This window comes from Archocentrus centrarchus, chromosome 24 (assembly GCF_007364275.1).
Source record: "Archocentrus centrarchus isolate MPI-CPG fArcCen1 chromosome 24, fArcCen1, whole genome shotgun sequence".
Taxonomy (NCBI): Eukaryota; Metazoa; Chordata; class Actinopteri; order Cichliformes; family Cichlidae; genus Archocentrus; species Archocentrus centrarchus.
Genome location: NC_044369.1, coordinates 16,530,008 through 16,552,929, shown reverse-complemented (window position 1 = coordinate 16,552,929; position 22,922 = coordinate 16,530,008). Strand labels below are relative to the sequence as shown.

Here is a 22,922-nt window from a genome sequence, read left to right as displayed (position 1 = left end):
GTTCCAGCATGTGTTAAGTATGTCTGTTTTATGTTACGTTCATAAACGACCTTGCATGCATCCAAGGGAAACCTGTCAACTGTGAAATGATTAATGAAAAGTGATGTCTGCTCACCATCTGTTGTTTAGTTTCTTCTCTTACGTAACACAAAAGTCTGCCTTTAAATTGGATGTCTCTGTAACAACAACACGCGAGCGGTTTTTGTGTTAAACGTGTTTTGTTTAATCCAGGTGAGTCACAGAAGGATATTGTGAACATGAAGAGCTGAAAATGACGGAACCCTGCAGCTTATGACAGTCGTTCTCGTGGAAACAGAAAAAGGGTTTAGCCTGTAGATCCACTCGACTGTCTCTTTAAAATACTATTTTTATTCAGTAGTTGACAGTGGAAACAAAGTTGCACCTTTGCAGTGACTGTTCCAGAGTTTTTAACCAGCACTGCTAATAATGAAGCAAATAGTAGCTTAAATTCCCCACTCACCCTGTGGCGGTCTGTGTCCTCTACCAGAGGCCTGGGAGCTTGAGGAGGTCTTCTGGACAGATCTGCTGGAGCCGTTCTCCCAGTTTTGGGGGTCACTGCCTTGCGTGTTTTGATTACCACGGGGACCATTGTTACCTTCATCTTCCACATCCTCTCTAGCTCTTCTCTGAGACCTTGGTCTGTCTGTATCCGGAAGTGCCGCAGGATCTTAGGTTGGTCATTCTCAACCACGTTTGGGGGTGTTTCCCATTTTGACCGGGACTTCCAGGTCATACTTGGCACAGCCACTTGGTTATGGCATTCCAAGTATGCCCTGCCTGCTAGCATCTTGTACCCTGCTGTTATGTGCTGGATTGTCTCAGGGGAATCTCTGGACAGCCTGCACCTGGGGTCTTGCCTTGTGCGATAGACCCCAGTCTCTATCAATCTTGTGCTTAGAGCATGTTCCTGTGCTGCCATGATTAGTGCTCTGTGCTTTCAAACCAGCTTTGTCCAGCTATTAGTAGGATTTTTTGATATCAACCACTTCTTTCATCTACTGATGGTACAAGCCATCCAGGGGCCTGTCCTTCCATGATGGTTCCTGTTCTTTCTCAGGTTTCTGCTGCCTGAGGTACTCACTAAGCACATGATCCTTTGTGGCTATCTTCCTGATGTACTCATGGATCTTTGTTGTTTCGTCTAGGATAGTGATTCTGACATTCACTAGTCCTCAGCCGCCTTCCTTCCGCTTAGCGTACAATCTCAGGGTGCTGGATTTGGGGTGAAACCCTCCATGCATGGTAAGGAACTTTTTTGTCTTGACATCAGTGACTTCTTTCTCCTCCTTTGGTCAGCTTATTATCCCAGTAGGGTATCTGATGACTGGCAGGGCATAGGTGTTGATTGCCCAGATCTTGTTCTTCCCATTCAGCTGACTCTTTAGGACTTGCCTTACTCTCTGCAGGGACGTGGAGGTTGCAGCTTTCCTAGCGGCCTCTTCATGGTTCCTATTTGCTTGTGGGATTCAAAAGTACTTGTAGCTGTCCTCAATGTCTGCAATGTTGCCTTCTGGTAGTGCAGTCCCCTCAGTTCTGAACACCTTCCCTCTCTTTGTTACCATCTGACTACACTTCTCCAGTCTAAATGACATTTCAGTGTCACTGAAATAGTGGTGTAGATCAGTGAATTGATGTCTCGTTCACTCCTGGCATACAGCTTGATGTCATCCACGTAGAGGTGGCTGATGTTTGCTCCATTGCGTAGTCAGTATTCGTAGCCAGTCTTGTTGATGATCTGGCTGAGGGGGTTCAGGCCTATGCAGGTCCTGTTGATCATTTACGGTACTAGGAATTCCAGGATCCATGTGTGCGGCATTGAGTCAAAGGCTTTCTTGTAATCAATCTAGGCAGTGCACAGTTTGGTCTTACGGTCTCGAGTGACTGCTCTATCTACCAGTAGCTGGTGTTTTGCTCCTCTGGTGTTACTGCCAATTCCTTTTTTGGCCCCACTCATGTATTGAGCCATGTGCCTGTTTGTCTTAGCCCAGGGGTGAGCAAACTTTTTGGCTCTGGGGCCATATTGAGCTTTTGAAATTTGACAGACGGGCCGGGCCAGCACCAGATGCATACATATCAAACATAAACATAGTAGTTTGCCCGCCCCTGCTATGATACCTGACAGGAGTTTCCATGTTGTACTGAGAGGTTATTGGCTGGTAGTTGCATTGAACTGGTCCCTTCTGGGGATCCTTAGGAATCAGGACTGTCCAGCCTTCGGCCAGTCATTCTGGGTGCATCTTAGCCTTTAGCACAGGGCTCTTCAACTTCAGGCCTCGAGAGCCCCTGTCCTCCAGGTTTTAGATGTGTCCCTGATCCAACAACTGAATCAAATGGCTGAATTACCTCCTCAGTATGCAGTCAAGTTCTCCAGAGTCCTGCTAATGACTTCTATATTTGACTCAGGTGTGTTGAAGCAGCGACACATCTAAAACCTGCAGGACAGGGGCTCTCGAGTTGAAGAGCCCTGCTTTAGCAGCTGGTTCATTTGTGCTGATGCAGACCTGGCATATCTCATGCTCATATTCCAAGGTAAGCTTGGGTAGAAAGGGGGTTCAAGCCTGGGGACCCTCACTGGATGCATCGTCTGGCCGGGATTTAAACCCCTGACCTTTGACTCCCAGAAAAAGGCCAACTTTACTCTAAAAAGGCAAATAGAAGGCCCATTAATCTTAATATTATTACCTTGGTAAGATCTAATGCTGCTCTCCTAACCTGGGCTTCTGTGCCTCTTTCTCACCACACTGACATTCAAACTGTGTGCTCATAACAAGCTGGATGGTACCTCTGGTCCATCATTTCCACTTTAGCTCAGTCTGTCTTAAATGGCCTCAGCTAGAGAAGACAACAGCTATTTGAGATCTTATTTTTATTCACATTTTACACAACATCCAAGCAGCTTTGGAAACAGGATTGTTGCACAGAACATAAATACACATGTAATTGTGATTATTTTGTTTGATTTAATTTCAAGCAAAATTCATTTATTATTTGGAAACAAATAAATCTTGTCCTGGATACAATCCTTAATCAGAAACACTCTTAATCAGTTTTAAATGGTTATATAACCATTTACATGTCTGCATATCTGTGTGACTATAAAACTGGGCTGTTTGGAGAATGATTGCTGAACTGAGTAGTTTGTTAAATGACTCATTCAGTCCTCCAGAACAGAGGGTGGCGCTAATGTCTCATTTTAGTGTCTTTGTGGCTTGAAACTCCTTTTTTTTTTTTTTTTTTGTACACGCACAGAAAAAAATACCTGGTCTGCAGAAGTTTGAGATCTGAACATCCGAACACAGAGAAAATTGAAACCAGGTAAGCATATTTAACAGCTCTTTTCCTTTCTCGAGCTGTGTGGTTAAGTGAGCGCTGGATTTTTGCAGCCTTTTTCCAGAGCGTTTTACTGAAGAGCCCCTGCAGTATGCGCTCCGTTACGCACCTACTGAAGCCATCCAAACTTCTGAAATGATTTGTTTTCATTGGGAAAAGAGTTTGTATAATAATAACATGGACAGCATGGAAAATATTTCCTCACCCGAGAGGGCAAATATTAGTATATCACAAACTCGTGTGTCTTTGTATCGCCATTCAACAGTTTCTCCTTTATCCAAGCATTAAGCTTCACAGCTGACAGCACGTTATCGCATCTTTGAAATATGTTTGTAACATGTGCTGTTTAGTTTCAGAAACTATTAAGCAAGATTGTTGCTTACTTAGAATTAACAGATGTCATCTGAAGTATGAATCCACATGATTTACAGTAGTTAGATGGTCAGTGGCTTTCACAGTGATCATAAACTAAGCACCTAGGCATGCAGACTGCTTCTACAAACATTTATGAAAGAATTGGTAGCTCAGTGAATTCCAGCGTGGTACCACCTGTCAAATCCAGTCATGAAATTTCCTCACTACTAAATAGTCCACAGTCAACTGTTAGTGGGATTATAATACAGTGGAAGTGATTGTAGCTGCGTTGCTGTCATTCTCAAAGTCACAGCGGGGTCAGCGGATGCTGAGGCACATACTGTAGTGTGTAGAGATCTTCACAATATGGGTTTCTGTGGCTGAGCAACAGAATCAGGCTTCTCCATCTGGCAATCCGATGGAGGAGTCTGGGTTTGGTGGTTGCCAGGAGGACGTACTTGGCTGACTGCTTTGTGCCAAGTGTAAATTTTGGTGGAGGGGGGATTATGGTGTGGGGTTGCTTTTCAGGAGTTGGGCTCGGCCCCTTAGTTCCAGTCAATGGAACTCTTAATGCTTCAGCATACCAAAACATTTTGGCCAATTTCATGATCCCAACTTTGTGGGAACAGTTTGGGGATGGCCCCTTCCTGTTCCAACATGACTGCGCACCAGTGCACAAAGCAGGTCCATAAAGACATGGATGAGTGAGTTTGGTTTAGAAGAACTTGGCTGGCCTGCACAGAGTCCTGACCTCAACCTGATAGAACACCCTTGGGATGGATTAGAGTGGAGACTGTGAGCCAGGACTTCTCGTCCAACATCAGTCTGACCTCAGAAATTCGCTTCTGGAAGAATGGTCAAAAATTCCCATAAACATTCCAAGACTTTGTGGAAAGTCTTCCAAGAAAAGTTGAAGCTGTTATAGCTGCAAAGGGTGGGCCAGCATCATATTAAACCCTATGGATTAAGAATGGGAAGGCAGTTGAGTGAATATTTTTGGCAATATAGTGTATATATCTACAGTGTCATGCAAAAGATTTGAGCCACTCCTCTCTTCTTTTTACCTTGTTCCAAGCAACCAGAACTTTTTAAGTGGTCTCGAGCCATAGTTCTTTAGGCTTTCTGAAAGTCTTTCAAAGTTTTCCTTTAGACATTGGCTGCTTTTTCACTCCTTTCCATTCCAATCTTTGTACCAGACCAAATGTAAAGAACAATTTTCAAATGACACTCTCAGGCAGACTGTGTTTAAACTCCTAAAAGTTTTCTCAAAGAAGTATTTATTAAAATTACAATCTAAGCTTATTATTCACTAATATACCGAATTGTATCTCTTGTCACAACCAGTCGGCTGCACTGGATCTTAATAATTGCACACTGATACTGTATGCTCTGAAATCTGAAAAATATTAATGTATTTTATCCCAAAGGATTGTTTTGCTTTCTGAAATTAGCGCTGAGATGGAAATACAGCTTCCACCTCACGAGGGAGACGAGCTGTCGGTGGTCGACATGCACACGGGTGGAGAGCCTTTACGGATCATCCTCAGCGGCTACCCAGAGGTCAAAGGCGACAGCGTGCTCTCCAAACGTCGTTACGTCCGCGAACATCTGGACCACCTCAGGAGGGTGCTGATGTATGAACCCCGGGGACACTACGACATGTACGGTGCCCTGATCGTGGACAGCGAATTACCCGAAGCCGACCTGGCGGTGCTGTTCATGCACAACGAGGGCTACAGCACCATGTGTGGCCACGCGGTCATCGCGCTGGGACGCTTCGCTGTGGACTACAAACTGGTGAAAGAGCCACAGTCACCGGAGACACAAGTAAACATCCACTGTCCCTGTGGTCTGGTGAAGGCTTTTGTTGAGTACTCTGAGGGAAAAACAGGAGGAGTGAGGTTTCTCAGCGTGCCAGCGTTTGCATTTGCCACAGGTAGCAAAAATCACCTTAACTGTTCTCTTGTGTTTTTAATGTTCTGTAGGGCTAATTAAATAATATTTATTTATTTTTATTTTTTTTTTAAACCAGATGTGACGGTGACAGTGGAGGGGTTTGGTGAGGTAACAGTTGACATCAGCTACGGCGGAGCCTTCTATGCTTTTGTGAATGCCCAGAGGTTTGGTCTGGATGTGTCCAAGTCCAGGACTCGGGATCTTGTCGACGTAGCCACAGCGGTGACCAGCGCTGTCAAATCTCAGGTGAGCAGCTGACAGGAAATACATTTTTTTAAAAAACCTCAGCTGTATCATTGGACAAAAAACGGGCAACAATAGTAATAATAATATAAGGTGAGTCTAAGAATGAAAAGAAAATCCATACTTTAATTTGATATTTGCAAAATTTAGGCCCGATCTTGTGTAGAGCTGGTTTAATTTGGCAGCTCCTGCATTTATACAACAGCTCTGCTTTTGTAGCGTTGTCTTATTATGGCTAAAATGTATGTGGAAGATATTTTTAGAGGCCACAGGCAACATCTGGCAATATTTATGTGGCCTGTAATGAAAGATTGCAGCGTTAGATGCCAATAGCTGCAAATCTGAGCAGTACATGAACTCACAGCTTGAATTCACCTATAATCAACGTGATGTTCAAAAGTATGCGGACAGTATGGTGGTCTCAACCATATTCTGCAGCATAAACTGATGCTGAGACTTGCTCTCTGTTATTTTTCCCCCTGGAGCATTCTTCGTCTAACTGGGAGTAAACCAAAGGATTGCCAACAAACCTTTTCCCTTTATTTCAGTGTGTTTTCTTATTATCCTTCAGGTGAAGTTGCATCATCCAACCAGTGACGATCTGGCCTTCTTGTATGGCACCATCCTAACAGACGGAAAAGATGATTACTGCCCTGAACCCACCGCCAATATCTGTGTGTTTGCAGAAGCTCAGGTATTTAAGTTAGTTGAATGTGATGAACGAGGAGTGGATCTGACTGGACACTGCACATTTATATAATAGCGATTAATCAGTTACAAGGTAGCCACAAACTAAAGCATACCCTGATTTATCTCTTATTTTACTCTAAATGGGACCATAAAAAATGAACATGTACTCAGAAAAACCTTGAAAACGCTGATTGAGACCTTAAACTCATCAGGAAAATGTTTAGAGGTCAGACTTCGATACAATCCAGCTTCTTTATGCACCCAGAGGAGTCTCCCCCTGCTGGTCATTAGAAACAGTGCAGTTGCAGGCAAATCTTACTGGCTTTGAGGGTTTTTTTTTTTTCTTTTTATGTCCTCCAGCTACAGCCATCTTTAAATACAGTCTTTAATCCTGTCTAACCCTCCCAATGTTCATAACATACTGCACCTACATGCAGTAGTTCTGAGTATTATATTACAGTTCATGTATTACTGATCTCCTTTGTGGTAGTACATTTGTCTTCAAAGCACTGCAGCTTCCAGGAAGTGCTACAGCCACAACCACAGCTTCATCACAAGCTGGAGCAGCTATATTAGTCTGAGCTACACCCGTTACAGCCAAGGAAGAGCAGCTCTGGCTGTGCTCACAGCCAGCAGCTAGACACTGTTGGAGATCGGCCTTTTACAATGAATAATGAGCATTACGTAAAGTGGTCACATCATCTGTCCTTTGTGTAGTATCTGCAGAGCCTGTTTGTTTAACTGGAAGTGTTCTGTAAGTGAAATGGACAAACACACACAGGAAAACAAGGCACATTACAAGGAAACAGAAGTCATTTACAAAAGAAACCCATTTTTGACCTTTTGGGGACTCCATACTTTCAGGAGAGCTATATGGAAAAAAATGATTCGTGCATTTGTTGCCTAATAAAATGGTCTAAGTGTAGTGTTGCTTTGGTCAGTCTTTGTCCTTACTTCCATTAATTGAATCCTCCTTGAATGTTCAAGTGTTTGAAATCTTTAAAAGAAAACAAAGTCAGTGTCACGTTCATTGGTACCATCTTAACTTCATACCTCAGGAGGTTTAAACTCTGTTCTCAGGTGGACCGAAGCCCAACTGGTTCTGGTGTCACCGCTCGAGTGGCTCTTCAGTATCATAAAGGTCTCATCCAGCTGAACCAGACCAGGACGTTTCAGAGCGGAGCCACTGGATCCCAGTTCACAGGGAAGGCTGTCGAGGTATGGGGACTTTTTGCTCTCTTGTGATACAAAGGTGACTGCCTTGTGTTCAAAGGCATAGATGGAAAAAGGAAAGGAGTGCATGCTGTAAAAAGACCAAAAGAATGAGTCAGAATTTAGACTTATTAAGCTGTAGATTATTTTATGGCATTAAATAATTACACCAAAATAGTGCACCCTGATGTGTGGACTGACTGTAAATGAATCACATGCCCTCAAAATTAGCCACCTTACATATTGCATGCATCTCTTTAAAAATAAATAAATAAATAAAATAAAAATCAGCTGATCATTTTGCCTGCATTGTGGATTGATATGAGGCATTTAACTGTTTGTTGTAGCAGGTCCAGTTTTTTTTTTTTTTTTCCTGTTTACATATTTGTTTGTATGCTTTATGCACACTTATAGGCGACCTCGCCTTAAATAAGTAAAGCTAAAACTTGAACCATCAGTTTGGTCTGTTTAAAAATGTGTGTGCATTTTCGTGTGATTCTTTCTGTTCAGGAGACGAAGTGTGGAGACTTCAAGGCTGTAGTGGTGGAAGTCGCCGGCAGAGCTTTTTACACCGGAGTTTCACGCTTTGTGCAAGAGGCAGATGATAAACTGACTAATGGTTTTCTGCTGAAGTAAGCAGGTTTTCAGTGATGTACACAAAAACACAGGAACAGGAAATCTTTTAGATGACCAAGACTTGGATCTATAATGAAGACAGTCACTTATTGCCTGCTTTACCTGAGTGCTAAATTGAATTAAAAAAAAAAAAAAAAATAAGAAAATTATTCCTTAATTTGTTGTAAGCAAAAGTACCAACTATTATGTATCTTGTGAATTATTATATTGATCTAAATTATATTTAATAGATTAGCAAAGTATATAACTAACCATTAGAGAAGGTGAGGAGCTTGGTCATTTGAGAGGGACTTTGAGTAGAGCTGCTACTCCATCACTATCAGTTGAGGATCCCTCCTGGGTTCCTCCTAGACGAGGTGTTTCAGCCATGTCCAACTTCATTGCATAGACTGCTACCCTCACAACAGGGCCCCAGATGAGCAGTAGAAAACATAGATGGATGGATCTGACAAACAGCTAAGAGGAAACGTGCTGCTATTCAGAAAATCTAAAATATTCTTGATACTGAACTGTGACTTTCATTGTATATAATAATAAACAACAGTAATACGTATGTTAGAGTGAATGACCAGTGCAGTGATGCTGACATTTAAGAATCAGCTCATGTTAAAACGCTTCAAGTTTGGGGGTATGCCTTAAATGTTGTGTTGCATTTACTGACCACTAGATGGTGCCACGATGCTAGTTACCTTTGAGGTTTAAATTTCGACACGTTAAAAGATGCTTCCACTTCCTGTTGAGGGTTGTAGTGGCAATAAATTAGTAGTTTTGTTTTGTTTTTTTTAATCAGTTAATGCTGTGTGAAAGTGCATGTGCTGGCAAACTAAATGATAGAAGTCACAACTGTTTTCTCCCATTTATTATCGTCATCAGGTCATTGTACAATGGAAGGCAGTTTTTAAATTATAAAAGTTGGGTGGAGGTGTCGGACACTGGATGGACTCACACAGCTGAAGGGGAAACTTACACGTCAACATGTGATGTTTTCTACAAGAATGAAATCACCACATGTGGAGCAGATTTTTTTTTCTTCCTTTTGATGCAGTGTAAATCCAGCCAGCATTTCATCTACTCAAATAAAAACATTAAAGGAGGGCACTCTCTTCAGAGGGGAAAACAAGTGTATTGCATTAATTGTTGGTTTCAATGGTATTTAGCTTTATGAATTCCTATGTGCATGCGTAACAAGCACACACTCTTATATACTATGGATGTCTGTAATCTATGACATGAGTGTCCACACCTATTGAGAAATTGCAGATTAGGCCCAGGCCTTTGAGAGTACCCACACACACACACAAAAAAAAAAAAAAAAAAATCAGAGTTAAGGCCAGCTCTTAACAGGAAAATGTTCAAATAAAACATACAGTGATCAGATATATAAATGCTGCACTCCAATAAAGATGAATAGAAAGAAAAAAAAAAAAAGACAGCTGTGTCACCGGCAGTTAAAACCACATCTGGTTTTAACGCAGGTTCTCAGTCCCGTCATGGTTGTGACTGCAAGAGTGCAGCAGCCTCTAGAGGAAGCTCAGGTCTAGTCTTTCTCCACAAATGATCTCGCGGAAAATCCAAGCAGGTGAAAGCAGCGTGCCTCAGTCTATACAAAATGGCCCCATTTAGTGGAATCATCTTCGTGCTTGGATCGAGCTTCCAGCCTCAAACAGTCAGCTGGCTGCACATTTCACTCTGTGCATAGATTCACGTACAAAAACGACACCGAACAGATCCTATCAAACACCTGTGAACATCTTTTGCACCTGAAAGGAAACTTTTCAAGACGTTTCATTCCTCCCTCTGGTTTGGTCCAAGAGTATCAACTTCTGGCTTTTGCTCCGTCTCTTATCAAAATTTCAGAGGATGAAAGGTCTGATCATGTTGTGCTGTGTGTGGCCCTGCTGCGATGACACAATGCTGTGGTTCACCCGAGCCGAGGTGGGTGGGAGTGGAGGAGGGTGAAGAGGAATGTGGATGTCAGTTCGACCCACAGGGAGGCTAATGATGATGAGCAGGGGTGAGAGTGGGTGAGCACGTTTAGAAGTTGAGCTTTGTGACTGGTCGCTCCCTGCCTGAGTCCGTGTTCTGGCTGTTGATCCGCTTGCGGTTACGTTTCATCTTGGACAAGTCCTTGTCAAAGACCTCGCCTGATCGCAGTGCTGACACCAGGTCATCAAACTCGCCGCCGTCCTCCTCTCCATTCGCTTTCGCTTTCCGGGCCTTTCGCTCCTTCTCCCTCTGTTCTCTTAGCTGGGAACACAAATGAAAACCGGTGTTTAAAGATCAAGGAGTGAGAGGACAAATGCAGTATTAGCTTGGCTTAGATGAAATCTGAGACCTCGTGGAGTTCTGATTTATGATTCAGAGAAATAGTCATGTAATAACATCCAATTTGGTTATATAATATAAATGTATTATATATAAGTGGGCTGTAAAGGTGTTGGTGGGCAGACGTTGGCAGAGCTTCAGAAGCCATTTTCAGCTCTAATCTAACAAGCAGGATAGATGTGAATGTCATATTGATCTCATGCAAGTCAAAAGACAGAAAACAAATACATTTCTTATGACTGTGGAGCTTTTGCTGAATGAAGGCATTGTGGTATTTAATATGTTAAAGGTGTTAAGTGTTTTATAGCAGCTGTGGCTCTATGGAGAGTAACAGGATGAAAAGAGGGATCAATCGCATACCTGAGCTTCTATTTTGGCCCTGCGTTCCTCCTCTTCCTTTCGTTTTCGTATGTTCTCGTTCTCCTGCTGAGCCTCTGTGAACGATTGCAGGAACTGGTCAAAGATGCCAAAGAACTCATCTGGCTGCATCTTCTTGGCATCCTCACCAAAGTGCTTTACTGCCCTCAGGAACTGCGGGACCAAAGAGAAGCGGCACAGTGAGCGGGGGCACATGGGATTAGATTTACAGCGGGACACGGCAGAACCATGTTTTACTTCATCTTTGACTGTTTTACAGGAGACTCATTAAGCTTCAGCTCTTTGAAATCAGAGCAGGGTAGCAATGGTCGGGCTTTGAAGCCCACGTTCACCCAGATCTGACCGGCTACTGATTGCAGCTTAGGTTGGAGACTGGAGCCAGAGCCCAAATTAAGGCAACGTTTTTCACAGTAAGTTAAAAAAGAACATCATCCAGATGCAAGATCATGCTGAGAACAGCATGCTCTGTCAATGACATGCAAACTTATCAGGTGAAGCAAAGGTGCACTTACAAAATTCAAAATCAGTCAGCTGAACAGTTTGTTTTTCCCCTAGTGTGCAGCTCATTAAAAGAGAACTATACATTTCTTTTTAACTTCCTCAGAGCAGCAATCAAGGAACACTGTTTCACTGTCACCTTTTGCTTCCTCTTTCTTCCTTTGTTTTCTTTATATACATGGACCCAACACAGTGAGCGATTTAGAGGGTCAGCAGGTTATCTACCTCCCAGTCGTGGGTACAGAAGGCCACTGTAAACACTCAAATATTTAACCGTGGGATACTGTAAATGATTAACAGAAAGTAATGGTTCCCATGTGACCAGCTGAGTACTCGTGTCAATGTGGCACACACTGTGAGGCATAAAAACACCTCTTCCTGTCTTTCAGGAAGACAGACACATAAATCCAATGTTGAGGTGTCAAACTGTCCTTTGAAATGTGACCACGTTCAGGTTTCTGCTAGTAATGGAGTTTATGCCCCATAAAAATCCACATTTGCTGCTTCTTTTGCTTCAGTCGTGTGATTTTCGTTTACACAACATAAAGTGACATGTTAAAGTTGGCAGGTGTAGTCAGACATCCACACCGTCTACGCCACTGTGAAATAATATCTATGCCTGTGTTCCTGTTTTCACTCTTGGCCCGCACACATGACAACGAGCAGGCTGCACAATGAAGTGTTGGTGGCACTTCAGCAGGAAGCTGAAACGCTTCACTCCTGCTGGCCACTGTCCTCGAAATGTGACTGACGGGGTCAGCCAGGCTTGTAGAAACAGCTGCACGGAGAGGAAATGGGATGTGAGCTTTCAGCGCCTGTGTCTGTCCGGTCTGCTCGAACGTGCGCATACATGGGTTTTCTGGAGAAACCGACCGGCTGCAATAACTCACCAGTTCTTTGGCCTCAGTGAGAGAGTCCTCAACATCAGTGAAGCTGAAGCTGGCCACAGTGATGAACTGGCTCACCACTGACACAAACTTGTCACCCAGCTCTTGAGGTCCCTTCTTCTGGTACTCCAGTTCCTGCAAGTGGAAATCAAGCAGAGGAATTAAAAAAACAAAAAAAAAAAACAAGTAGAGAGCTCCACTGGGTCTGCAAAACAAAAACAAGAAGTGTCTGTTAAATGTCCGTGACTCACGCTCTCTACGCTTTTTAATCCACTGCGCAGGTTGCCGATATCTTTCTCCAGCTCCGTCATACTGCATGAAAGAAAAGGTCGTCATTGTTTGCTTAAAAAGGAAGTAGCTGAAAATTAGGTTCTCCATGGCGGTGATTCATAACCTTTTATGTTAAACTGTGACTACTGATGTGGTTACAGTTTTTTTTCCATACGCCAACAGTTCAACCACAAAGTGAAGTGCATTTCTCAGATAATGTGTTTTTTTTAGGAGCAAAGATTAGAAGGTAAAAAAACAAAAACAACTTTTCCTTTTATTGGGAGTCACTGCTCCCAGGATTCACTTACTTGACTTTGGCTGCCTCTGAGACACTCTGCAGGTCCTCCTGGAACTTCAGGACTTTGGGATATTTCTTCTCCAGGATGGTGATCAGGTAGTGCAGCAGAGTAATGTTTCTGCAAACACAGTACAAAATGTGACAAATGTACACTATAAAGCTTTCAGGATGGACTTTCAGATATGAATATCATCACTATAATAATACAATGCCATTCTTTCCACTGCTGCCTGCAAAGTTTTAATGTTTCAGCTAAAAAAAAACAAAAAAACCAAAGTTCTTACTTGTCAATGCTGGATTTGGTATCGGCGATCTTGTTGAGTGAAGACACCTTGAAGCCATAAGCGTTGCCCCTTTGACCTTTGTTCATGTAGTTACCAAATGCCAGCACCACCTCCAACAGCTGCTTCAGGTTTCTGCTGTTTAAAACCTCCTTAGACGCCTTACTCAGAGCTAAAACAAGAAAATGGAAAAGTAGGAAAGATTTGTCGCTGTAAATGTCATTTATTTAAGTTATAAATATTTATGCTTTGAATATATCAGAAATTATATTTGAGATTTTGTATGAAGCAGACAATTCCCACCTTCAACCTTGGGTTTGATCTCAGCTATCCTCTCTGCAAACTTCTTCTTAAAGTACAGAGACTGCAGCCTCTGCTGGTAATGGTTTATTCTGGACGAGGATGGAAATAAACGCGTCAGAGCAGAAGAAGAAGAAGATACAAATAAATTATAAACAGGGAAATCCACAAATGTAGACAAAAGCCACAATCATGAACATTGTGCTTGAATTGCCACAATTAATGGTGCATATAAAGGTTTTAGTTGTGGCACTGAAGCTTATTTTTGGCTGTGTTTATAATTTAAGCCTATAAAGCACAGACTGCACAGTTAATGAGTACCACAGTGGCATCTGTCTTCCAGTCCATTCTGTAAGACCACAAACTGGAAAACTACACCGACATTTTTCAAAGGAAACAGGGAAAAAAAATTGTATAACTCTTCCTTTAAATACATTTCTATTGTCAGTACACTGCAGGATGCTACCTTAGTGTCTAACCTTTGCTGGTCTTAATGTATTCATATGTTTGCCTGTGACCGTGTTCCTTTCTTTTAGCTTACAAAACTTTATATTAAACTATTGCCTCTATTTCTCCAAAACAGTGCTTCACACAGAGAGCTATTGTTCCCTGCTAAGTAGAAAACCATGTGTCACTGGGTTTATCTGCTCAGACCAGGAGGAAACACAGACTATTGTTTGTTAGCACATCTGAGCTGCTCTGCCCCGAACATGTCAGCTCTGTGGCTATCAGCTGTTTAATACTGAATTAATACATTGCACATAACAAAGAGAAACTAAGAGTGAAGTACCTGCTCATCTCGTAAAGGAAGCGGTCGGGTCTGGCCATTCGGTCCAGCTCATGTTTGTGCTCCTCGAGGAGATCCACGTCGCTCTTCTCTGGGACAAACTTCAGCAACTGATGGAGGATAGAAAAGACATTTAAACATATTCAACACTTTGCTGCTTAAGTTCAACCTAAACTGAGATGCATTAATGAAAGCCTGTTTGATTATTAAAGTGCAACTGCTGTGTCCATCAGTGTGTTTACATGCACTTAAGCTGTACCTGCTCCAGCATGTCTTTGGGAAGGTCCTCCTGTTCGTCCATGGTTAGTATGGCTCTCTTGATCTCCTCATTTGAAAGCTTCAGTCTGCAGTACACAACAGATGAGTCCATAAAGATTGAGCACATCACAGCCCGAGTTCTTCTCTTTTTTTTTTTAATTCTGTACTGAACTTACCGTGAGAGCAGAATGTTACAGTTTTGAGCTCGACGGCCATCAATCACTGACAGCTCCTTGACTTTTTTGGAGCTCAGCGTGTCATCCTCTGCCTCTTTCTGTTAGCACAGTGATTAAGAGGTTAGAAGGCATGAAGCTCACATTTTGTTTTAGTTACAGTCGCAGACAAACACAAAACAATTAGGACTGGATGACACGTGCCAACATCCCAAAGAAGAGCTGAAAACACATTTGAGAGGCTTTGAAAGGAGTCACAGAGTGGTTGTAGAATTCATGAGAACACAAATACAACAAGTAAAGACAGCTGATGCCAAATATATGACCAAAGTGTGACTGTATAGACTACTGTACTGTAAGTGCACTCACCTGTTTGCTGTTATTGATCATTAAGAAGTCCTAAAATGCAGGCAAGAAGCAGGGAAGATGTAAGCAATCATTAGAATAAGTAAAGCAGTTATGTGATTGCAGCCCATAAGAACAAATTAATCACAGCTCATTCAGCACTTAAATGACAATGGATCAGCAATGAAGTGAGCGGAGTAAGATGTACTGTAAGTGTTCAGATCATCAATACATGCTGATTGTTCACATGCTGTGCACATAAGAAATCCATCTGACTAAACTGATCAGGCTGATACGGAGTATCTAAGTGCGCCTTTCTTTGGGTTTTTAGTTTTAATGCATTCAACATCTTTTAGGTCACATATCAGAGTGGGCTGGAACACATGCCCTTCTAATCCAAAAACTACTGATTAGGAATTTCTAGTATCTACATCAGTTGCAAACTGAAAGAAAAAAAAGAACAGCTGAATGTCAGCAGTGTGCTCATGCATTTTCAATTACATACGGCAGAATGACCCCTGCCCCCCCAATTCATCCTATTCAAAATGTGAGAAGTTTAAAATCATTCGAACATGAAAGTTTGGAATCTAATTCACAGCAAGGTATATCTCAAGATATCTCCTTTCTCCTATGATTTTTTTTTTTTTTATTGATTTGGCCTCTTCTCCATGGCCAAACTGTTCTGAAGAAGCAAAAGTTGCACAACAGTTTAAAAAAAAAAAAAATCTGTGAACCTGAACAGCAGCCAAGTCTAAATCCAAAAAAATGCAAGCACACTGAACTCTCTGCCCACCCCAAACCCACGTATCTACCCTCGGCCTTATCTAATGATAGACAGTGACATGTGGTGAGACTGAAAGATGAACTACATCATTCTCAGTACCTGCTGCCTCTGATAGGCTGAGAAGGTCCTTTCAATGTCTTCTAAATCCAGGATTTTGAAAACCTTGGCATCGTCCACCTCCATCCAGACCGTGCCGTCCAGCTTATTCTGAGGAGAGGAAAATAAGCCATCTTATATTTAAAATTTAAACAAAGAACACGAATATTTTCTGGCCTCCTGTTCATACCTCTGCTAACTTGGACCAGTTGAAGGACTTGAGAGGATTAGATGGCTGAGGAATGTTCTTCTTCTTCAGAGATGGTCCCAGTGGTGCTCCTGGCGGTGGAGGGATGCCTCCCATGGGTGGGAGTCCGGGGGGAGGTGGAGGGCCACCCGGCGGAGGGGGTGGCGGTGGAGGAGGCAGTATCATACCACCAGGAGGTGGCGGAGGAGGCGGGGCTAATCCTGCAAAGGCTGGTACCGGCGAAGTAGGCACCGGGCCACCGGGGGGGCCGGGGACAACAGGAGGGCCGCCTGGAACAACAGCTGCCTGCCTCTGCAGGGACACGTGGGAATACAAGAAGAGCTTTAAATTGTTGTTCAGTTTGTAATGGAAAGAAAGTATTCCTGCTCTTTCCGTGAGAACTGGTAACTACAAAAAAACTTTTTTCATGTTTCCACACAAACCTACAACTGTGGTTCATAATCAGGAGACATGAAACGGTTACATTTTTTTAAAGTCAAATTTTTGATATTTCTCATAAAAAGAAAAAAAAATTATACCCAGATCAGTTCCAGAGACCATAAAACAAAATATTTTCATAATTTATTGTTTCCTTTTCCAGTGAGGTAGTTGTGTTTCTTTCTTAAACCTGGATTAGACCTTTCATAATAAAGTTTTTGTTAATATATATACAGTAGGTGTCAGAACTCTATAAATTGTGCAAAATATGTGTGTTTTGTTCTATTTTATAGATAACTAGGAGCCTAGTAATCCCTAAAGTTAGAAATGGTTTTGATTTTTGTATTTCTGCTTTTTATCTAGAGCAAAAAAAGCTGTTATGTTCAGATTTTAATCAACTTAGATCACGCTGATTATGCATACCCGCCTTGCCTCTTACATGAACTCATGTGATTACTCTGGCGCACCATCATATTCATTAAGGTTTTCATTTGAAAGTAACTGCAAAGCGATATAAAGGGAAACATACAGCGCTGAGCTCATGCAGTCGTGCGGTGAGTTCAGCCACTTGCTGTTTGACGTTTTTGTGCTCGTTGCTCTCCTTTTCCAGCTTCTCTTTCATCTTGTTGAGTGTCTGCATCATGTCCTCTTTCTCCTGAGTCTTGGCGTCACATTCGCGCTCCTTCTTCTCAAACTTCTGTTGCAGTTCATGGTGTTCTGTGAAGGGAAATGAAAGCAATATGGTCATCATTCTGATTTTTATTAAAATGCAATTTTCATTGGTAACAAACTTGTTCCATTTCAGGTAATTCATTTATAATTGCACGCACCTTTTCTCATTTTCTCTGCCTGCTCCTTCCACTGTTTGACCTCATTTTCATTGACCAGCCTGCAGAGAGAATGACACACATAATTACTAACAGCGTCTCCATGAACAACTCCACTGATTGTTTTTCTGAACATAAAAGGGGAGCTATTTTTGAACCAACACTGTTAAGCACATGGATTTCTACTTCAGCCCTGTTCTACATTCTTCAATCTGTTCCATGTTTACGTGTCTGTCTATGTTCAGGGGAAATCAGCGCACTCACATCCGGACTACATTCTTCACGTTAAAATTCTCCAGTGGTGCGACGTCAGGGTCGTGACCTTTATCGTTCTGCAAGACCATCTGCTGGACGATGCGGTCCAATAGCAGCCAGTACTGTACAGTGTTCCCACTTCTCTTGTCTGGAGAGAGAAAGAAAGAGGTGCAAGTTTCCCATTACTCATGTTTCTTCTATTCCCTTTTATCTGAGAAATTACTGATTAAACTTGGATCACAGTGGTTAGATAGCCTAAGGGAGGCGTAATAATTAAAGGCTACAACAAGATGATAAATGTATTTCTTACTGATTGGTGAAATTTCAGTCATATGGGGACAAGATGCTAACTGGCGCCTTGTTATTTACACTACAAAACTTGCAAACTCACAGCACAAAACACACAGTACTGTTGTTACGCTTTACTGTGGCAGTTAAAAGTGCGCTCCATCATATTCAGCGCTATTTTTTTTGCATATTCTCATTAACACTAGGGTAGAACCACATCACTGGTAGTTGTGGTTCATTTCCACTTTTATTCCTGTGCCTGAAGAATCCCACAGAGAGGGGAGGAGGGAGGGAGTCAAAGTTAAAAGCCTCCTGTAGCCTTGTGTTTAGTGGCTCTTTCACTTCAAATCAGATGATGTGGGAAATCTGTTGAAAGTGGGAAGTGGGGAAAACGGTTACAGAAGTAAATATTAGAGTCTGAATGAGTGCAGTCTTTAGTTTGGCTGGGAATGTGCTAATCCACTTTCTGGGCTCACTAATCTGGACAAAGTCAATATTCTTATCTTTTTGGCAAGAAACCAAAAAGTACAAATTTACTCTGTATTTTGTGGGAGTAGTACTACTACCTAGTTTGGAACCTCATAAAATTTCAGAATATTTTAAATGACCTAGCACATTAATGATTGCATTTCAAAGCAAAAAAACTATATAATAATAGTCAACCCCATTTTTTTCAGTTGTGAATAATTTACACTCACGTGGCATGAGCAGACAGTGATGCAGGACGGACATAAAGTGCGGATATGCATCAGTGTGGCTCATCCTCTTGCGGATGAGATCAAAAACTTGGGTGGCACTTTTGGTGTCTATATGTACCTGAGGATAAAAAGGGGGGAAAAAAAGAAGCATGAGTAAAAATATTTAACCCTCAAATGATGCTAAAGGAAGGGAAAGACATTTCTTTTCCTTACCGACTCGAAACGTTTTGACAAAGCCAGCTCATCCTCGTTCCTCAGCATCTCAAAGTATTCTAAATGCCTGAAAGTGTCACAAAGAACTACTGAATTAAGTGATGCACTCACACACTTATAGCTTAGAAAGATCACAATATTAATGTTGATACACAAAAGTTGGAAAGAATTTAATACCTGCTGTGTTGGTGGGGGTAAAGGTGTTTTTCCAGTATAATGTGTTATGTGGATTCAGTTTTTGAGTCAGAATAAATGTGCTTGTGTACTTGATTAATTGCTCCTGATCAGTTAACATTTATACTCGCCACGTTGGAGTAGGCGAGTTCTTCCAAAGAAGGAATCATGTTTTGGAGTGGAGTTACACCTCACCTGTCTAACGTGGAGTTTTCGTGTGAGCGTAGCTTATCGATCACAGGTTGGATCCCCAGCATAAGAAATTCATATCGAAGGTGAATACGGAATTCCAAACTAGTCTAAGATAGAAAAGAATAAGAAACAGCAGTAAGATACTGATGCAATCAGTGCTTTAAAGAGTCTCTTGAATGAGTGACTCTTGTACAAAAAGAAGCATTAAAGCAGTATAAATTACCTCTCCAGCTCCTTGACTCAGCACAGCATTAATAAAGGACATGATGGCTGTTTTCAGGCTGACCTCATCTCTGTACCGCCCTGTACTCCGGTCCAGATCGTTTATAAGTGTCTTAGAGATGAAAAGCCATTATAGGTGATTAATATCTTCAAGCAGTGTTGCTTTTAAATTGCTTTACCTCTCTGTGAGAGATTTAAAATCAGAGCGCTGCCCTGACTGTTCCCACCCACCTGGAAGCGCGTCCTCTCGCAGGCAAAACGCTGGTAGTGCAGCATAGACTCCAGGATTTTTTTGTGCCCGCCAGGCACCAGACATACAGCGCCCATGATCTCCAGCACTGCCACCTTTGTCTTAATGTTTTCTGTGGCCAGGCTCTGGGCGATGATGTTGATGCTCTCGGAGTGAGCGAGGACGTGGGCGCGGCCCTGCGTGTTGTTCATCAGAGCTTTGATGCAGCCAATGAGAGACGTGTGGATTTGTGATTCTGTGGTATCATAATCCATGCTCTTCAGGAAGTTCAGGATACACGTCAGGCCGTCCAGATCGATAAAACGGGTTACAAACCTGAGAACAGAGACGAAATGGAAAAGTCATACAGATGTGATCTTAATGCTTCAGGGAAGACTGGTTTTACCATGGAAGTACACTGGAATTATAATACTCAAATATCTGGATTAAAACTGTAGTAAATATTCTCTATGCCCTTCTGTTTTCTTGAAGGACAATGTAATCATATTCAGCAAGTGTTTAAAGTGAAATGATGTCCTTTAATGTGCTTTTAATATCAATGAAAAAAACCTTTATGGGTGTTCAGTTTTTAAAGGGTGCATTTCCATACGAGTATGAGGAGCTGAAAAGAGTGACAGACAGGGTGAGGGGAGGTTAAATAAAGAGAGATATGATCGCAGCTGACATCAGGGGAGAAAAAAAAGGAGATGACAGTGAGGACTGAGTGTAGATATAGAAACTATTTGGTCACATGAAAAAATATATATCAGCGGCTTGCAGCTTGGACACTGCAGAACTCCAATTCATCTATTGCATTTTGGTAGTGTGTGACATCAGGTACTTACCTGCTGATGATATAACCTTTACAGAGATTAGTTTTCATACCCCAGCACCTGCCTCATTTTTTGGTGTGAATATGAGGTTTTTTTGTTTTGTTTTTTTCCTATCTTAAACATTTTGCTCACCTCATGGGCTGGGTCCTCAGAGCTGTTTTCAAGCTCTCTATGGTTTTGTTCCTCTCCTCCTCATCCTCTTTCTCCAGAGCCAGGAGCGTCTTTCTCTGAGCATCATAAAGAAGGTCAAAATAGAGCAAAATCCTTAATGATAAATGGGTCAACAGAGCAAAAAAGCTGAGAAGAGAAAAAAAAAATCTGCTTCCTGGTTTTAATATTTCAGCACAATATAAATGTGCAAAATGTTTTAAAATTGCAGTATTTCATCAGGAAATTACAAAAAAAAAAAAAATTAAATCAATCACGTTACTACTTACAGCTGCCATTGAATTGAGCTGATCAATGTAATATTCTGGCCAACTAGTTGCACTTTTGTTTTCTTCTTGTTCCTGAAAAACAGAAAAATTAAATATACTTTAATCTCATTAAAAGAAAAATGCAAAGAAGACAAACATGAGGCATTAGCTCATAAATGTTAACTGGGTATGATTTTAATTTTCAAAGTCACATAAGAGTGTGGTCTGGAAGGACATATTTCACATGAGAAGGAATGTTATTTGGTTCATGTCCCATGTCTGAATACCCCAAAGTCTAACTTCAAAGCAAATGAACTTTTTTCCCCCCTCTTTCCATAATTTTTTCAGATCAATTGGCTTTGAAGGACATGATGGACACAAACACAGGCAAACGCACAGGGAACAGACAGACCGGAGCATAAATAGCCAAAAGCCAAAAATGAATCCAGAGCTCAAAGTAGGGCAACACAGATATTCAAGCCATTTTATCCTCCAGAGCTTCACTAAGTTTCAGGAGGTGGTGAAAAATGCCAAAAAAATACGAGTGCACAGCAGCTTGAGAAAATCATGAGATTAGCAAATGAATGTTAAAACCATGGATTAAGGACATGGCCTGACTTATGGTGAGATTAATCTCCTCACGGACACATTTGCATTGCAAGTAAAAAAAAAAAAAAAAAAAAAAAAGCAAGGCACTTCTTAGATGATTTCATATTTGACTTAAGAAAACGTAGATTAAAAAACTGAGGTCAAAGTGACCTTATGCTAACCTTAGCATGTACATAAAAGTCCTCCTGGCTTTCAGTTTAACTCACGCTGCATTAGGCACAAGTGAACTGTGACCATCAGAAACTAATTGGGCGTCAGTTAATAAAGCAGCCTGTTGAGATTTGGCTGCTCTTGGTCTAAACTGCGGGCCTTGGCCGGTCTGCAAGGTTTGTGCTGTGACAGGAAGGACCGATCCTGCTGTTCCACTCATGACTAGTGCCAGCTTGACCAGACGGGTGCTGGAAAAAGTCCAGTCTGTTGGAGGAGGAGGAGAAGGAGATGGCGAGGTGGGACCATTTTTACATTTTAAAGAGTTCCTCCTTTTACTTCTAAGTCAGCGCTCTTCCAACTATAAAATGTCCACAGTTTATTTAGAGTTATGACAAGAGGCCAAGGGTGTATTTTGAGGAGTTTTTTTTTTTTTTTTTTTTTCCCCCCACATTAGAGAAAATAAAGATCAAAGACACATTAGGAGACAAGAATCAGTGCATTTAATGGTCAGAATTCGGGAAGTTACAGCTCTGTCTACTCACAAGTTAAACTTTTTTTTTCCTCTCGCTGAAATCTAAAACCCAACTAGAAACTCTTTGCTAACAACCAGATCAGTAAATTTTCTTCTTGGCAGATGAAGTAGCCTTGAAGAGAATGGACAAGAGACAGGAAGGAAACTGATTCTCTACAGCCTGATTTCATCAGCTCAGGTGCCTGGCCAAACCAAACAGTTGAAGCTTTGAATGACTTATCTCCTCCACATCCACCTCGACTTCTGAAGCCAAGAAACGACTTGTGGAAAAGAGCTCCCTCATCACTTGGGCTTTGAGTGCCCTGATAATGACCCACCTTCCTCCTTATCATCCCCTCAGTCACCCACCCACTGCTCACATACAAAAGCTGCACCTGTGGAAGTGAAGCCTTCCTGTTTGCTTTGGACAACTGAGTGCTTCCTTTGCCTCTTCTCCCCACACACACACAAACACACATACACTTCCCCTCTGATGGTGAGTTTGTATCTGTCTGGGTTGAAGCCAAAATTTGCTGCAGAGTCAGCAATATTGATGCT

At 41.9% G+C, this 22,922-nt stretch overlaps 2 protein-coding genes across 6 annotated transcripts in view; one reads left to right on the top strand and one right to left on the bottom strand.

Annotated features, from left to right (window-relative positions):
* The first annotated feature begins 3,253 nt into the window (after positions 1 to 3,253).
* On the top strand, positions 3,254 to 9,299 carry l3hypdh (trans-L-3-hydroxyproline dehydratase). 2 transcript variants are annotated; one of them, XM_030721558.1, is made up of 6 exons: positions 3,254 to 3,336; positions 5,133 to 5,641; positions 5,738 to 5,907; positions 6,476 to 6,598; positions 7,675 to 7,812; positions 8,317 to 9,299. In XM_030721558.1, the coding sequence occupies exons 2-6, from the start codon at positions 5,164 to 5,166 to the stop codon at positions 8,440 to 8,442; spliced, it is 1,035 nt and encodes a 344-aa protein (XP_030577418.1). In that variant the 5' UTR covers positions 3,254 to 3,336; positions 5,133 to 5,163; the 3' UTR covers positions 8,443 to 9,299. The 2 variants fall into 2 exon arrangements, with proteins under 2 accessions (XP_030577418.1, XP_030577420.1); XM_030721560.1 differs by having other exon boundaries at positions 3,262 to 3,336; positions 5,157 to 5,641.
* LOC115774339 (disheveled-associated activator of morphogenesis 1-like) overlaps positions 9,287 to 22,922 on the bottom strand; it is a 41,785-nt gene continuing 28,149 nt past the window's right edge. For 2 of the 4 annotated variants that reach the window (XM_030721554.1, XM_030721555.1), the window contains exons 4-26: positions 21,116 to 21,187; positions 20,811 to 20,905; positions 19,848 to 20,181; positions 19,618 to 19,728; positions 19,398 to 19,501; positions 19,029 to 19,095; positions 18,816 to 18,933; positions 17,839 to 17,977; positions 17,578 to 17,636; positions 17,277 to 17,464; positions 16,313 to 16,621; positions 16,126 to 16,233; positions 15,267 to 15,296; positions 14,901 to 14,998; positions 14,726 to 14,810; positions 14,470 to 14,576; positions 13,683 to 13,771; positions 13,383 to 13,551; positions 13,109 to 13,216; positions 12,782 to 12,842; positions 12,534 to 12,665; positions 11,128 to 11,298; positions 9,287 to 10,689 (exon numbers count right to left, since the gene is read on the bottom strand). In XM_030721554.1, the coding sequence (XP_030577414.1) occupies positions 10,477 to 10,689; positions 11,128 to 11,298; positions 12,534 to 12,665; positions 12,782 to 12,842; positions 13,109 to 13,216; positions 13,383 to 13,551; positions 13,683 to 13,771; positions 14,470 to 14,576; positions 14,726 to 14,810; positions 14,901 to 14,998; positions 15,267 to 15,296; positions 16,126 to 16,233; positions 16,313 to 16,621; positions 17,277 to 17,464; positions 17,578 to 17,636; positions 17,839 to 17,977; positions 18,816 to 18,933; positions 19,029 to 19,095; positions 19,398 to 19,501; positions 19,618 to 19,728; positions 19,848 to 20,181; positions 20,811 to 20,905; positions 21,116 to 21,187 (2,967 nt within the window). In that variant the 3' untranslated portion in view covers positions 9,287 to 10,476. The remainder of the gene's footprint in view (positions 10,690 to 11,127; positions 11,299 to 12,533; positions 12,666 to 12,781; positions 12,843 to 13,108; positions 13,217 to 13,382; positions 13,552 to 13,682; positions 13,772 to 14,469; positions 14,577 to 14,725; positions 14,811 to 14,900; positions 14,999 to 15,266; positions 15,297 to 16,125; positions 16,234 to 16,312; positions 16,622 to 17,276; positions 17,465 to 17,577; positions 17,637 to 17,838; positions 17,978 to 18,815; positions 18,934 to 19,028; positions 19,096 to 19,397; positions 19,502 to 19,617; positions 19,729 to 19,847; positions 20,182 to 20,810; positions 20,906 to 21,115; positions 21,188 to 22,922) is intronic. The other 2 variants (XM_030721557.1, XM_030721556.1) reach the window with 2 other exon arrangements.